At 46.4% G+C, this 16985-nt stretch overlaps 1 protein-coding gene across 3 annotated transcripts in view; it reads left to right on the top strand.

Annotated features, from left to right (window-relative positions):
- ATP2C2 (ATPase secretory pathway Ca2+ transporting 2) overlaps positions 1-16985 on the top strand; it is an 81060-nt gene that overhangs the window by 22717 nt on the left and 41358 nt on the right. For 2 of the 3 annotated variants that reach the window (XM_012505237.2, XM_003272493.4), the window contains exons 3-7: positions 5595-5711; positions 8872-8961; positions 11008-11043; positions 11144-11205; positions 16165-16273. In XM_012505237.2, coding sequence (XP_012360691.2) covers positions 5595-5711; positions 8872-8961; positions 11008-11043; positions 11144-11205; positions 16165-16273 — 414 coding nt within the window. Of the gene's footprint in view, positions 1-5594; positions 5712-7060; positions 7123-8871; positions 8962-11007; positions 11044-11143; positions 11206-16164; positions 16274-16985 lie in introns of those variants that run through there. The other variant, XM_012505238.2, reaches the window with a different exon arrangement.

Raw genomic sequence — 16985 nt, forward strand, 5'->3', positions numbered from 1 at the left:
AACTGTTTTAGCTACTGTTTCTTTTTTATTTTTAATTTTTGTGGGTACATAGTAGGTGTATATTTATGGGTTCCAGAGATACTTTGATACAGGCATACACTGTATAATAATCACATCAGGGCAAACGGGGTCTCCATTACCTCAAGCATTTATCCTTTGTGTTACAAGTCATCCACTTACACTCTTTTAGTTACTTTAAAATGTACAATTAAATTATTTTTGACAGCAGTCACCCTGTCGTGCCTGCAAATACTAGGTCTTATTTATTCCTTCTAACTATATTTTTGTACCCATAGCCCTCTCCGCTTTCTCCCAGCTACCCTTACCAGGCCCTGGTAACCATCCTACTATCTCCATGAGTTCAGTTATTTTAATTTTTAGCTCCCACAAATCAGTGAGAACCTGCAAAGTTTGCCTTTCTGCATCTGGAGGCCACTATGTTATTTGACTTAATATAATGACCTCCAGTTCCATCCATGTTGTTGCAGATGACAGGATCTCATTCTTTTTTATGGGTGCATAGTACTCCATTGTGTATATGTACCACATTTTCTTTATTCATTTGTCTGTTGATGGGCACTTAGGCTCCTTCCAAACCTTGGCTATTGTGAATACTCCTGCAATAAACATGGGAGTGCACATAGCTCTTCAATATTCTGATTTCCTTTCTTTTGGTTATGTATCCAGGAGTGGGATTGGGGATCCAATCCAATACATCCAATACAACATATAATAGTTGTATTTTTAATTTTTTGGTTTTTTTTTCTTTTTCCTTTTTTTTTTTTTTTTTTTTTTTTTTTTGAGATGAAGTCTCACTCTGTCGCCCAAGCTGCAGTGCAGTGGCACGATCTCTGCTCACTGCAAGCTCCACCTCCCGGGTTCATGCCATTCTCCTGTCTCAGCCTCCTGAGTAGCTGGGACTACAGGCGCCTGCCACCATGCCTGGCTAATTTTTTTTTGTATTTTTAGTAGAGATGGGGTTTCACTGTGTTAGCCAGGATGGTCTCGATCTCCTGACCTCATGATCTGCCCGCCTTGGCCTCCCAAAGTGCTGGAATTACAGGTATGAGCCACCGTGCCCAGCGTATTTTTAGTTTTTTGAGGAACCCTCCAAAGTGTTCACCAGAGTCATACTAATTAACGTTCCTACCAACAGTGTACAAGGGTTCCCTTGTTTTCATATCCACGATTTGTTATTACCTGACTTTTGGATAAAAGCCATTTTAACTGTGATCAGATGATACCTCATTGTAGTTTTGATTTGCATTTCTCTGATCAGTGATGGTGAGCACCTTTTCATGTACCTGTTTCGCATTCATATGTCTTCTTTTGAGAAATGTCTATCCAGATCTTTGGGCCATTTTAAAAGCAGATTATTAGGTTTTCTCCTATAGAGTTGTTTGAGTTCCTTATACATTCCCGTGTCAGATGGGTAGTTTGCAAATATTTTCTTCCATTCTGTGGGTTGTCTCTTCACTTTGATGATGATTTCGTTTGCTGTGCAGAAGCTGTTTAACTTGGCGTGATTCCATTTATCCATTTTTGCTTTGGTTGCCTCTGCTTGTAGTATATTAGTCAAGAAATCTTTGCCCAGTTCAATGTCCTGGAGAGTTTCCCTGATGTTCTCTTGATAGTTTCATAGTCTGTGATCTTAGATTGAAGTCTTTAATCTTTTTTTTTTTCTGAGACGGTGTCTCACTCTGTTGCCCAGGCTGGAGTGCGGTGGCGCAATCTCAGCTCACTGCAACCTCCGCCCCCTGGGTTCAAGCAATTCTGTTGCCTCAGCCTGCTGTAGTAGCTGGGATTACAGGCGTGCACAACCACATCCAGCTAATTTTTGTATTTTTAGTAGAGCTGGGGTTTTGCCATGTTGACCAGGCTGATCTCGAACTCCTGACCTCAGGTAATCTGCCCACCTCGTCTTTAATCCATTTTTATTTGATTTTTATTGATAATGAGAGATGGGGTGAAATTTCACTCTCCTGCATGTGGAGATTTTGTTTTCCCAATACCATTTATTAAAGAGATTGCCCTTTCCCCAGTGGATGTTCTTGACACCTTTGTCAAAAACGAGTTCACTGCAGATGTATGGATTTATGTCTGGGTTCTGTGTTCTGTTTCACTGATCTCTGTATCTGTTTTTATGACACTACCATGCCGTTTTGGTTACTAATGCTCTGTAGTATAATTTAAAGTCAGGTAATATGATTCCTCCAGTGTTGTTCTTTTTTCTTAAGATAGCTTTGGCGATTCTGGGTCTTTTGTGGTTGCATATAAATTTGTAAATTGTTTTTTCTATTTCTGTTAAGAATGTCATTGTTATTTTAATAGGGATTCCATTAAATCTATAGATTGCTTTGGGTAGTATGGACATTTTAACTATATTGATTTTTCCAACCCATGAACATGGACTATCTTTCCATTTTTCTGTGTCTTCTTCAGTTTCTCGCATCAATGTTTTATAGTTTTCATTGTAGAGATCTTTTACTTCTTTAAGTTAATTCCTAGATATTTAATTTGTAGCTGTTGTAAATGGGATTACTTAATTGATTTCTTTTTCAGATTGCTTTCTCTTAGCGTATAGCAATGCTACTGATCTTTATAATTTGAGTTTGTGTCCTGTGACTTTACTGATTCTGTTTATGAGTTCTAATAGTTTTAGGTGGAGTCTTTAGGTTTTTTCAGATATAAGATCATATCATCTGCAAACAAGAATAATTTGACTTCTTCCTTTCCAATTTGGATGCCCTTTATTTTTTACTCTGGTCTGATTGCTCTAGCTAGAACTTACAGTACTCTGTTGAATAATAGTGGTAAAAGTGGGTATCCTACAGGAAAAGCTTTCAGTTTTTCCTCATTCGGTATGACAGTAGCCCTGGGTCTGTCATATATGGCTTTTATTACATTGAGATACGTTCCTTTTATACCTAGGTTTTTTAGGGTTTTTATCATGAAGGGATGTTGAATTTTGTCACCTTTTTTCAGCATTAATTGAAATGATCGTATGGTTTTTGTCTTTCATTCTCTTGATAAGATGTGTCACATTAATTTGTGTATGGTGAACCATCCTTGCACCCTTGGGATAAATCACACTTGGTCATGATGAATTTTCATTTTAATGTGTTACTGCATTCAATTTGCTTGTATTTTGCTAAGCATTTTTGCATCAATAGTCATCAGTGGTATTGGCCAGTAGTTTTCTTTTTTAAATGTGTCTTTGTCTGGTTTTGGTATCAGGGTAATACTGGCCTTGTCAAATGAAAGTACTCCCTATTCATCTATTTTTTGGAATAATTTAAATGGGATTCGTATCGATTCTTTGAATGTTTGGTAGAATTCAGCAGTGAAGCCACTGGGTCCTGGGCTTTTCCTAACTGGAAGACTTTTTATTATGGCTTCGATTGTATTCCTTGTTATTGGTGTATTCAGATTTTGGATTTCTTCATGGTTCAATCTTGGTAGGTTCTGTGTGTCTAGGAATTTATCCATTTCTTCTGTATTTTCCAATTTATTGGCATATAGTTGCTCATGGTAGCCACTAATGGCCCTTTGAATCTCTGTGATATAATTTGTAAAGTCTCCTTTTTCATTTCTGTTTGTATTTATTTGGTTCTTCCTTCTTTTTTTCTTAGCCTGGCTAAAAGTTTGTCAGTTTTGTATATCTTTTCAAAAAATACTCTTGTTTCTTAAGACAGGCCTATTTTTAAAAATGTCTGATTCTGGTAAATACACAACATAAAATTTACTATCTTAATCATGTTTTTTTTTTTTTCCAAGACATCTCACTCTTTTGCTGAGGCTCGAGTCCAGTGCTGCAATCAAGGCCCAGTGCAGCCTCCACCTCCTGGGCTTAAGCAATCCTCCTGCCTCAGCCTCCTGAGTAGCTGAGACTACAGGAGTCTGCCACCACAATGGGCTAATTTTTTTAATTTTTTGTAGAGCCAAGATCGTGCTATATAGCCCAGACTAGTCTTGAACTCCTAGGTTTAAGCCATCTCCCCACCTCAGCCTCCTAAAGTTTTGGGATTACAGGTGTGAGTCGCTGTGCCTGGCCTTAACCATTTTAAAGTGTACATTGTAGTTGCATTAAGTACATTGACACTGTTGCACAACCATCACCATTCTCTATCTCCAGAATTTTTTTTTTAAACATTTACCAGTTTATTATAATTTTTTTTTTTTTTTTTTTTGAGATGGAGTTTCGCTGTTGTTGCCCAGGCTGGAGTGCAATGGTGCGATCTCAGCTCACTGCAACCTCCGCCTCCCAGGTTCAAGCCATTCTCCTGCCTCAGCCTCCTGAGTGGCTGGGATTATGGGCACATGCCACCACCCCTGGCTAATTTTGTATTTTTAGTAGAGACAGGGTTTCTTCATGTTGGTCAGGCTGGTCTCGAACTCCCGAACTCAGGCGATCTGCCTGCCTTGGCCTCCCAAAGTGCTGGGATTACAGGCGTGGGCCACAAAGCCCTACCAGTTTATTATAAAGGCAAAGGATAACTATGAAGAGACGCATAGGGCAGGTAATGGGGGAAGGGGCACAGAGCTTCCATGCCCAGTGCTGCTATGAACATGATTGTTCAAACATCTCCCTGGATGCCATTCTCCAGGAGCATCCTCGTGTTCAGCTACGTGAAAACTCACTGAATCCTATCTTTGGGTTTTGAGGGAAGCTTCATGACATCATTCCTTCCCCCAGACTATAGGGTGGGACCCTCTCATGGGAGGGTCTTAAGACCACAGTCAGCAAGGCAGGGTACATGAGCATCTCCAGTATTCTTTTCATCTAGTAAAACTGAATCTGTCTCCATTAAACACTCACTTCCCATTCCCTCTCCCTCCAGCCTCTGGCACCCACCATTCTACTTTTTGTCTCTATGAATTTGACTAGTCTATGTCATTCATATGTGGAATCAACAGAATTTGTCTTTTTGTGACTCGTTTATTTCACTTCATCCTCAAGGTTCAACTTAAAGGTGTATCCATGTTGTAGCATGTGTCAGCATTTTCTTTTGTTCTGAGGCCAAATAGTATTTCATTGTGCATGTACACCACGTTTCATGCAGTCATTCATCCCTCGACAGATTGGTGGCTTGTTTCCTCCTTTTTGCTTTTGTGAATAGTGCTGTGAATGTGGTTGTACAAACATCTCTTGGAGCCCCACTGGCAGTTCCTTTGGGTATATACTCCAAAGTGGAATTGCTGGATCTGGTAGCTCCCTTTTTAATTTTTTGAGGAACCACCACACAGTTTCCATAACACCTGTACCATTTTACATTCTCAAGACCTATTTTTTTTTAAGAAGAAAATATGTGTTTCTGCATTTCTAGAAGTCTACGCTGCACTTCCATTTGTTGAAATTTAAGACCGGAGTCATCTTTTCTGCTGTTATTATAATGGTCACTGGCCTGTGCCTTTTCCTCCTCTCTCTGCCCCATCTGCACGGGGTCTTTGAACAAGTCCCAGAACCTTGGTGGACAAGCCCATGTCCCTGGTCCATCATGGAAGTCGCTGCCTTTCAGAGTGGGAGTCTGTCCCTTGTTGCCTCATTCCTTGCTGGGCCCATTGGTGAGCTTGTGCCTGACCTCTCTTTCCAGGTGGACTTACACACTGGGTTGTCGGAGTTCTCGGTGACGCAGCGCCGGCTGGCCCATGGCTGGAATGAGTTTGTTGCTGACAACAGCGAACCTGTGTGGAAGAAATATCTGGATCAGGTAGGACCAGAGGTGTCATTCTTTGCATTAACAAGCATAAGCCCGGGAGGGTGGGGCAGCCATTCCATCTTTCAGTGTTGATGGAAGGCATCCTTGGACAGCTCCCACCCATTTCGCGCTGCCCCAGGCAGCCTGAGCATCAATCATGAGCAAATCACCAACTCCCAGGCAGCTGGAATCAGGAAAAACAGCGATTACTTTCGTAGACAGTTGAGCAGGCCCCGGGCCCCGCACAAAATGAGTAAGTGAATAAGTAAGCATGCACTTACTAATCGTCCTCCTAATCGGGGATTTGCACATGAGGAAGGAGAAGTGCAGAAGTTGAAAGATTTCCCCAGAGTTGCCAGGTTTGGCAAATAACAATATAGGATGCCCTGTTAAATTTCAATTTCAGGCCGGGCGTGGTGGCTCACGCCTGTAATCCAAGCACTTTGGGAGGCTGAGGCGGGTGGATCACTTGAGCCCAGGATTTCAAGACCAGGCCGGCCAACATGGTGAAACCCCGTCTCTTCTAAAAATATAAAAATTAACCAGATGTGGTAGTGCATGCCTGTAATCCCAGCTACTGAGGAGGCTGAGGTGGGAGGATTCTTGGAACCCGGGAGGTGGAGGCTGCAGTGAACTGAGATTGTGCCACTGTTCTCCAGCCTGGACGACAGAGTGAGACCCTGTCTCAAACAACAAGAACAACAAAGTGAATTTCAGATAGATAAACAAGAAGCAATTTCTAGTATAAGTGTGTTCCAAATATTACAGTGGACATGCTTATACTAAAAACAAAAAGTTCTTTGTTTATCTGAAATTCAGATTTAACTGAGTGTGCCATAGAATCTGTAACCTGAGCCCAAAGTCACATAGCAGTGAGGAGCAGTGCAGAGAAGTGCAGCCAGGGAGCTGCACCCAGAGCCCCTTCCCTTGCTAGCTGCTGCTATCGGTGCTGGTGCGGTGCTGAATGAATGGCACACAATCAAATGCCTGGAAGCCACTAAGAAGAGGAAAGAAAAAACTGCAATTGACATGGCTCCAAGTTCCAGTCTGGAAGTCTGCACACCCCGCCACCTTTGCAGGACCAGTTCAGAAAGGCCCAGTGAGCAGGCAGAATTTTCCAGGTGCCTGAGGGCATGTAGATGGCCTTAGATCCCCTTTTCCAGCCTTTTGCATGCTCTTGGCCCCATCCCTGACATCCCCTTCTTCATTCTCTGGCTGCTGGGCTGCCCCAGGCTTCAGCTGCCTTCCTGTTGGCTGTGTTTACAGCTTCCTCCATTGGTCGATTCCGGAACCAGTCACAGTCCTCCGTGCGGCATCCTCTGTCTCCACTCTCCTTGAGGTCCCCTCCTTGATCACGGCTCAGTTCTCAGTGTTCTGGGAATGTTATTCATCGATGCGTTTTGGCATCAAAAGAGGCTTCTGGGTATGCAGGTGGTTCTGGCTAGCCCCGAAGCTTCCTAAAACTGCAGGGCTGGGAAGAGGCAGCGGAGGCTCCTGGAAGCTGGGGTTCAGGGAAGGAGGCTGAGACATGGGCTGTGAGGGAGGAGCTCCCCTCTGCAGCTGGAGGTCTCTTTGCTCTGCCCTGGCACGCCTTCCACTAGGACCTGCTCCCTCACTTCCCCTGGTTGTCCTCCTTCCCCTCTGCCCTGTCGAAACCCACTGTGAACATCTTCCTTCTCACCAAGGATCCTCTTCCAGCCTCCAGCCAGGGTGTTCCCCATAATGAAATCTCTTACATTTCTTGAGAGCAGAGGACCTGCTCATTCATCTTATAGCTTGTCGGTTCAGCAATGCATCTGTGGGAATCCTTGTAGGACTGGACGGGAGCTCCTGACGGCTGGGTTTTCCTGCCCTTGCGTATACAGGTTCTGTCTGCACTCCCTTATTAATTGCTTACATGTGTTGAGTTCCTGCTGCCTGCCAAGTGTTGCGATTCTCCTATCCTTGCCCCCGTGACAGGGAACTCATCACCTCACAAGGCAGCCCTGTTCCTCTGTCTCAGGAGTGTCACCATTAGGAATTCTACCTTAGCACTACCTAAGGCTCTGGACGGGACGGCAGGGAGGCACTGGGCTGGTGCTCTGAGGAGGTGGCATCTGGGGGGCAGAGACCTGAGTGAAATGAGGAGAGAAGCCATGTGAGGATGTGGATGGAGGGCGTCGCTAGAGGGCAGGGTGCAGAGTCCCTGAGGTGACAGGAGCCTGGCAGCCTGGGAATCAAGGTGCCCAGACCTGGTGCATTTTTTTTTTTTCTGGGATACAGTTTCTCTGCTTTCCAAGCAGGAGTGCAGTGGCATAAACATGGCTGACTGTGGCCTCAACTTCCCAGGCCCAAGTGATCCTCCTGCCTTAGCCTTCTGAGCAGCTGGGACCACAGGTGCACCTGACTATGCCCAGCTAATTTTTTCATTTTTTTGTAAAGATGGGGTGTTGCTGTGTTTCCCAGGCTGGACTGGAAGTCCTGGCCTCAAACAGTCCTCCCATTTCTGCCTCCCAAAGGGCTGGGATTACAGTGTGAGCCTGTGCGCCCTGCCCTTGTTGATATTTTAACTCTCTTCCTTATACTGATCTTTGGTCTGCCTTCTGAATCCGGTTTTATGTGTTTGTGTTTCTTTTCAATCCTCTGGAACACGAGCTACCATGAGATGTCTCTGAAATGGAAGGGCAGATATATAAAATAAAGTAAAAATCTTCTCAGGAAGTTTTGGGAACAGCTGTTTTAGAGAAGGGCATCATTGGAGTCCCTAGAGGCTGTTACAGGAGCAGGTTGGTACTGAGTTTAGTGACTGGGATGTGCAGGATTTGGGAAGCTGGTGTGGTGAGAGAGGATCCTTGGCTGTTCTGAGCCAGGACTGGCATCTTGCTGAAGGTCCTGGCCTGGAGCGTCATGGAGATGTGGAGAGGCGAGACCAAGAACTCAAAGGTAGGGCTGAGGCCAGTGTCTTCAGGGGGTCAGTGTCGGGACGACTCCCAGGAGGGTCAGTGGGGTGGAGTTCCAGGCAGAGGAGGACCACTGCATGGGGGTGGTCTCCCCAGCCCTCAGTCGCCATGGTGTTGACCTGGAGGCCTGGCCCTGAACTGAGAGCCCTGTCACACAAGCTTCTGCACAGTAAGAAACCCATTCTGGTCCCTGAAACTAAAGAATGTGCCCCACCCTGTTACTTCCTCTTCAGTTTAAGAACCCCCTGATCCTGCTGCTGCTGGGCTCGGCCCTGATGAGTGTCCTCACCAAGGAGTATGAGGACGCCGTCAGCATCGCCGCGGTGAGTTCCCTGACAGCGCTCGGCTCCCGGGCACGCAGCCACAGGTCTGCTGAGTCTCTGCTTGTTATTATATTCAAAGAAAAAAAGAGTTAGCTGTAGCGGGGGGAAAGGAACATAAAGAAGAAAGAAAGGAAAGGAAATCTACGTCCTTCTTTACCGTAATATCAAGGTGCCCTGGTTTATTCGGCCACTGCTTGCTTGGTGGACACACAGGTGCTTCTGGGTCTTTGCTGGAGCAGTGTTGCAGGGAATTCCTTTCCCGTGACCCTGGGATGGGGGAATAGAGCCTGGGCTGTGCACATTCGCCTTCCGAAGAACAACACCTTTGATCCATTACCCAGACATAACCACTGAGCGCTCAATTTTTTTTATTTAGATGAAATTTGCATAATAAAATATTCACTGTTTCACAGTGAACAATTCATTGAAATTGAGTACATTCAGGACGTGGTGCAACCACCACCTCTGCCTAGTTCCAAAACATTTTCATCACCCCAGAAGGCAACCCTGTGCTCCCCAGTCACTTCCTGTCCCCCCTCCTACCAGCCCTTGGCAACCACCAATCTGTTTCTATCTCTGTGGGTTGAATGACCTATTCTGGATATGTCACAGAAATGGATTCAGATGGATGAGCTCATGTCCTTTGCAGGGACATGGATGAAGCTGGAAACCATCATTTTAAGCAAACTATTACAAGGACAGAAAACCAAACACCGCATGATCTCACTCATGGACACAGGGCAGGGAACATCACACACCGGGGCCTTTCATAGGGTCGGGGGCTGGGGAAGGGATAGCATTAGGAGAAATACCTAATGTAAATGACAAGTTGATGGGTGTAGCAAACCAACATGGCACATGTATGCATATGTAACAAACCTGCACGTTGTGCATAATGCACCCTAGAACTTAAAGTATAACAAGAAAAAAAATGGATTCAGACAGTACATGACCTTTCGTATCTGGCTTCTCCTGAGCACATTTTTTTTTCTTTTTTTTGAGACCAGAGTCTTGCTGTGTCGCCCAGGCTGGACAGCAGTGGCACGATCTCAGCTCACTACAACCTCTGCTTCTCCTGCCTCAGCCTCCTGAGCAGCTGGGATTACAGGTGCCCGCCACCACTCCTGGTTAATTTTTGCTAATTTTTATATTTTTAGTAGAGATGGGGTTTCCCTGTGTTGGCCAGGCTGATCTCGACCTCTTGACCTCAGGTGATCCGCCTGCCTTGGCCTCCCAAATAGCTGGGATTATAGGCATGAGCCACCGTGCCTGGCCTGAGCACCTTTTGATGGCTGTCATTCCCCACTTCTTTCCGTTTGTTCCAGCTGGTCTTTTAAAATACAAACACAGACTTATTCCACACGATGGAATTTGCTACTTCCAATTGAAAGGCTGGGGTAGGCCAGGTGCGGTGGCTCATGCCTGTAATCCCAGCACTTTGGGAGGCCTAGGGGGGCGGATCACGAGGTCAGGAGATTGAGACCATCCTGGCCAACATGGTGAAAGCCTGTCTCTACAAAAAATGCAAAAAAATTATCAGGGCGTGGTGGCATGTGCCTGTGGTCCCAGCTACTTGGGAGGCGGAGGCAGGAGAATCGCTTGAAACTGGGAGGCGGAGGTTGCAGTGAGCCAAGATCGCACCACTGCACTCCAGCCTGGTGACAGAGCAAGATTCCATTTCAAAAAAAAAAAAAAAAGACTGGGGTAAGATACACATCTGTTGTGGAGAATGGTGTTTGCAGCATGTTCAGTGAAAATGGCAGGTTATAAAAGTATATGTCCATATTATAAGATGTGGTGCCTTAAGTGTGTCTACGTAGAAAAATCTAGATGGGTACTGCAAAATGTGCACCTCTGGGTAGTGAAAGATAGTGTCAGTTTTTTCCTGCTCTTTTGGCTAGTATATTTTCTAAATTTCTGTACTGTGCACTTATTTTGCAAGAAGAAAGGAAATCAATCATTAAAGACAAGCCCCTAGCCTGCCACGCCCTGTCCCCCCTCCCACTGAGCCTCTGGCACTGACACCCTCCTCCGTTTGCCGTCTAGGCAGTGCTCATCGTGGTCACTGTGGCCTTCATCCAGGTGAGTATTTCCTGAGGTCCCAGTCAGGGTAACCCGGGCGGGACAGGAGCTTCATGGAGTCCCCAGCTTTGAACAGCACATCTCATGTGCTTCCTGCCAGGAGTACAGGTCGGAGAAATCTCTGGAAGAGCTGACCAAGCTGGTTCCTCCAGAATGTAACTGGTAAGTCAGGGCCTCCCTGGGACTTTTTGGTTCACTGGAGGATCCAGTGAGCTAGAGAGTTTGGCAAATGTTTGGTGAAAGTTGTATCCTTGGTAGTGTCGGACAAGAGAACCACATCTCACTGGGAGTTCTTTTTTTTTTTTTTTTTTTTTTTTTTTTTTTTTTTTTTTTTTTTTTTTGGGACAGAGTCTCGCTCTTTCACCCAGGTTGGAGTGCAGTGGCGCGATCTCGGCTCACTGCAAGCTCCACCTCCCAGGTTCACGCCATTCTCCTGCCTCAGCCTCCCACGTAGCTGGGACTACAGGTGCCTGCCACCGTGCCCGGCTAATTTTTTTTTTTTTATATTTTTAGTAGAGACGGGGTTTCACCGTATTAGCCAGGATGGTCTCGATCTCCTGACCTCGTGATCTGCCCGCCTCAGCCTCCCAAAGTGCTGGGATTACAGGCGTGAGCCACTGCGCCCGGCCGTCACTGGGAGTTCTAAGGCCCGGTCTCTGTCTGCCAACAGGTTGCTGTGTGTCCTTGGGCATGTCACTCAAGCTCTCTGGGCCTCAGCTCCATCATCAGTGTCTAAATCAGGGTGCCTAGCCTGAGGGCCACACGTAGCAGGAGTGACTCTGGGAAGAGGGTAGGCCACAAAGCCTGTGAAACAGTGTGCAGAACTGTGTGCATTTTTCCTAGGAAGAGGGTTTGGAGGTTTATTTGAATTCTCAATGAATGGACTCGGGAGAGTAAGATCCAGGTTTTAACAAGCGGAGCCATCAGAACGTTGGCCGCAGCATAGGGTATAGAGAGAGTGAACCTGAGTAACTACTCAGCAGCTGCAACAGCCTCTTCCTGCCCAGAGCTTTCCATTGATTATTGCACGGCTCTTACCAAAGATGTTTAACAAGGAAAGAGAAAAGATTAAAACGTCTGCCAGTACCGCATGGCCATTTCTGCTTAGCATAGCCCCGTGTGATAGAACTTGCAGGAGATGTTCTGTTAATATCATCTACCCTGTCCAATATGGCATCTGGCAATTCTGTTTTTTTTGTTTTTTTTAAGATGGAGCCTTGCTCTGTCGCCCAGGCTGGAGCGCAGTGGCACAATCTCAGTTCGCTGCAACCTCCACCTCCCGGGTTCAAGCAATTCTCCTGCCTCAGCCTCCCAAATAGCTGGGATTACAGGCATGCACCACTACACCTGGCTAATTCTTATATTTTTAGTAGAGATGGGGTTTCGCTATGTTGGCTAGGCTGGTCTCGACCTCCTGACCACATGTGATCTGCCTGCCTCAGCCTCCTAAAGTGCTGGGATTACAGGTGTGAGCCACCGTGCCCGGCCGACAAACTAAATTCCTAATGTTATTTAATTTTAATTTTTATTTAAATATGCACATGGACCTAGTGGCTACCATATTGGGCAGCTCAGCTTAGAACATCTGCGGGGGCCCTTCTAGGAACAGCTGCCATTGGTGGAGGAAGCTGACAGGCCCAGGAGGGAAAACGGCTTTTTCCTTTTTCTTTCCTTTCTTACCTTTCTCTCTTTGTATCTTTCTCTCTTTTCTTTCTTTCTTCTTTCTTGTTGTTGTTGAGACAGGGTCTGGGTCTATTGCCTAGGCTAGAGTGCGGTGGCAGGATCTCTGCTCACTGCAACCTGTGCCTTCCTCCAGGGCTCAAGTGATCCTCCTGCCTTAGTTTCCCAAGTAGCTGGGAGTACAGGTGCATGCCATGCCACCACACCTGACTACTTTTTTGTATCAGCTGCTACAAAAGTTATTGCATTTTTTGCATTTTTATTTTTTAAACCTGATTGTGTGTGTGTGTATATGTGTGCGTGTGTGTGTGTGTGTGTGCGTGCATGTGTGCATGTGTCTGTGTGTATGTGTGTCTGTGTGCGTGTGTGTGTCTGTGCATATGTGTGTGTATGTGTATGTGTCTGTGCATGTGTGTCTGTGTTTGCATGTGTGTGTGCATGTCTGTGTATCTGTATGTGCGTGTGTGTGTGCATGTGTGTGTGTATCTGTGCGTGTGTGTGTGTATATGTGCGTGTGTGTGTGTCTGTGTCTGTGTGTGTGTGTGTGTAGATGGGGTTTCACTATGTTGCTCAGGATGGGAAAACAGCTCATTCTAAGCTTAACTTTTAGCATAGCAGTGGTCCATAAGCTCATTCTTCTTGTAGAAAAAGAAATGATTTCAAAAAAGGCTGAAGTCTTCTCCCCACCCCTGCTAACATTGGTTGAGGTCGTTTCAGGCTGATCTGTCTTTCCCAAACATACCTGGCTGCTCAAAGTGATAGAAAGTATCCTGTGATCAGCTGGGCGTGGTGGCTCACGCCTGTAATCCCAGCACTTTGGGAGGCTGAGGTAGGCAGCTCACCTGAGGTGAGGAGTTCAAGACCAGCCTGCCCAACATGGTGAAACTGTCTTTACTAAAAATTTAAAAAAATTAGCTGGGCATGGTGGTGGGTGCCTGTAGTCCCAGCTACTTGGGAAGCTGAGGCAGGAGAATTGCCTGAACGTGGAGGTGGAGGTTGCAGTGAGCCAAGATCACTCCATTGTACTCCAGCCTGTGAGATAAGAGCGAATCTCCGTCGCAAAAAAAAAAAAGTATCTCATGATCTGGGGTGCTTGGGAACAACTCAGACCACGCTCTGAGTCTCCAAGACCCATTTCCAGCATTTGGCAAACACAGGGCAACTCCGTATTTTCTGAAGGATAATTTTCAGGGAGAGCTTTAGTATATATCCCAGGCACATGTTGTGCAAGTGAGCCATAGGGCTGGGGTAGAAAGCCCTAGTGAGATATGGTCCCGCATCTCAAAGAGTCAGCATGCAAGGGGTACGTGTGTATAATACAAGGCAGAGAATGACAAAGGACCAAATAGGGACAATAAGAGGATGATACGGAATTGACTTACATCAGAGAGGGTGAGTCAGTTGTAGAAGGGCCACAGGAGCAGTAGAAATGTCTGGGCTCGCTGGTTGAATGAACAATGCTGTCAGAAATCCAGACATGTGACATCATTAACTGAGCAAACGGAAGCATAGATGATTTATGTGATTTGATGATGCAATCTTAAGCTTAAATATCAAGTATTGGCCTTTCAGGTGAATAGCGTGCATTATTGATGTCTCCCGGGAGGTCACTTGTAAAAGACAGTTTTATTTACCAAAACAGCAGTGTCAGGCAGCCCAGTAGAGTTGAAAGAGCGCTGAAGAGGTGAAGCCCACCCTCTGAGTCTCCGAGACCTATTTCCAAGTCAGGGGAAACCCTGCTATGCGGGACCCCCTCCCTGTGTTACTCCATCCCTGGTGCAGGCATCAAATATTTATTAAGCACCTACTGTATGCCTGGAGAAAGGGCATTGAGGTTATACAAGTGGAAGAAATGGGGAGGCCGCGCCCTCTGGGGACCTCACATTCCTACCAAGGGAATACATAATAAGCCAGTGAAGAAACAAGATGACTTTGGAATTGTCCAGGTACACGAAAGCCAAAAAATACCCAAGGCCACCAAAACAAATAAAAAATCCCACCGAGATGTAATAGTGACTGGTGGAAGGGTGAGGACAACCCTAAATAGCTGTTGATCAGGCTGACATTTAGAGAGGAGGTGACATTTAAGTTGAGGCCTGAGGAAGAGGAGCCTGCCTTGGGAGGAGCTGAGGGAGCAACAGGTATATCTCTGGCAGGTGCTCTTGGCTACAAGGAACAGAAAGTTCAATTGCACAAACCCCAAGAAAAGTATATTGTCTCATAGCCAGGGATCTGAGGTGGGAGCCGTGGGGTTAGTTAATTCAGGAGAGCACCCGGAACCTTCCCCTTTCACCTCCTTACCCTGCCACCTTGAGCTCATTGGGGTTGCATTGGTTCTTGGCTGGTTGTCCTCATGGTCCCAGATGGCTGCCAGAGCTCCAGGCATCACAGCCAAACACATAAAGGCCCTATAGAAGAAGGGGGGTGTGTGTGCGTGCACACGCACATACAGTAAGGAAATCTTTTCCCACAAGCCCCCAGCAAACAGCCACTCATCTCTCATGCCACTGTTGCATAATGTGCTGATACCTAAGCCAATCAAGGGCAGGAGTCTTACCCAGGCATGACCCACTCCCCAGAGCACGTGGCTGTGGGGAGAGGGTGGATACCTGAACATGATAAAATTGCATTAACAGGGAAGAGGGGAATTTCTGCTCCTGCATTTGAGGTCTGCAAAGCCCCTGAGACCAGAAGGAGCCTGTGTGTTTAAGAGGGCTGGATGGAAAGAGATGGGCGCTGCAGGAGGCTGGCCTCCCCCAGAGGAGATCTTTGAGTTTGGTACCAAGGTCATGGGAAAGCCATAGGAGCAGGCCATTGGAGCAGGAGGGAGGTGGGATCTGGTTTGGGGTTCTAAGAGCGCTCCAGCTGCCATATGCAGGATGGGTTGAAGGGGCCAGGTCGGAGGTCGGAGTCAGCTGGGACGGGCAAGGGTCGGTGGTGTGCAGGATTCCACCTGGAGCCTGCACGGAAGCACATCCGTAGTCTGAGGGCAGCTGGTCATGGTCCTGTGGGAATGGAGGTTCTGGGCTTCCTCCCAGCTGTGAAAAGGCTCTGCCATCCCTGACTTCCTGAGATAGAGCCTGCACCCTGAGTGCTGTGTGCTCTGAGGACAAAACTCTGCCGGCTGCATTCGGAGGCTTTAGAACCGCTGACCTTGACCCCAGGAGCCTCCCTGGGGCATGTGGCCCACGTGGTTTCCAGGCGGGGTAAACAGCAATGGCCTCATCTTTCAGATGTCGCCCAGGGATGCCCAGAAACCACATACTTTCCCTAAAGTCTTAAAGGATATGTTAATTTCAAAATAATAACACCCTAAAGGCACAGGGTTGGTGTGTATTAAAAGAGAAAAGTGTGTTTCTATTCTCCTTGTTCAAATGTATCAAAGTGCATAAAAACAAATGTCAGCATGGATGCTTTTGCTTTTTACCATGTCAAATGCAGCCTAAGAGAAGGAAAACTCCAGCATCTGCTTGCTCGAGAACTGGTTCCTGGTGACGTCGTATCTCTCTCCATCGGAGACCGGATCCCTGCAGACATCCGACTCACTGAGGTGAGTGATTCCAAACCCTTGTCAATGGGGTATTTGATGGAGCTGGTCAAGGAGCAGACACTTAGCTGACTGTAGGCATGTATAGTCTCTCTCATACACACATGCTGAAACATACATGCACGTGCATGCACACAAGACAGGAAGGAAGTTAGCAGACAAGCGTATTCTACGCATAGAGCCCCTCAAACCATATTTCATAAATTGTCATTCTCACTTTAAGCCTAACAACTTTTGGCTATATGATTTTCCAGTTTAAAGCAGGCTGCAATAACAAATTAAACCAAGGTGGGCTTGGGGAATGATGGGAGAGTTGCCTCTCAAAACAGACACACAAGTGTTAGAAAGAAGTGATATTAGAGGTGGGTGATTCACCTAAGGTCAGGAGTTCAAGACCAGCCTGGCCAACATGGTGAAACCCCATCTCTACTAAAAATACAATGATTGGCCAGGCGTGGTGGCGTGCACCTGTAGTCCCGGCTACTCAGGAGACTGAGGCAGGAGAATCGCTTGAACCTGGGAGGTGGGGGTTGTATTGAGCCCAGATTGCACCATTGCACTGTAGCCTGGGTGACAGAGTGAGACTCCATCTTAAAAAAAAAAAAAATGCTATCGGGGCCGTGCTCCTCCAGGGGCTCCAGGGGAGAAGCCGTTTAATGGCCTTTCCCAGCTTCTAGAAGCCGCCTGCATTCCTTGGCTCATGGCTCCGTGTTCC

This window comes from Nomascus leucogenys, chromosome 2 (genome assembly GCF_006542625.1).
Source record: "Nomascus leucogenys isolate Asia chromosome 2, Asia_NLE_v1, whole genome shotgun sequence".
Lineage (NCBI taxonomy): Eukaryota > Metazoa > Chordata > Mammalia > Primates > Hylobatidae > Nomascus > Nomascus leucogenys.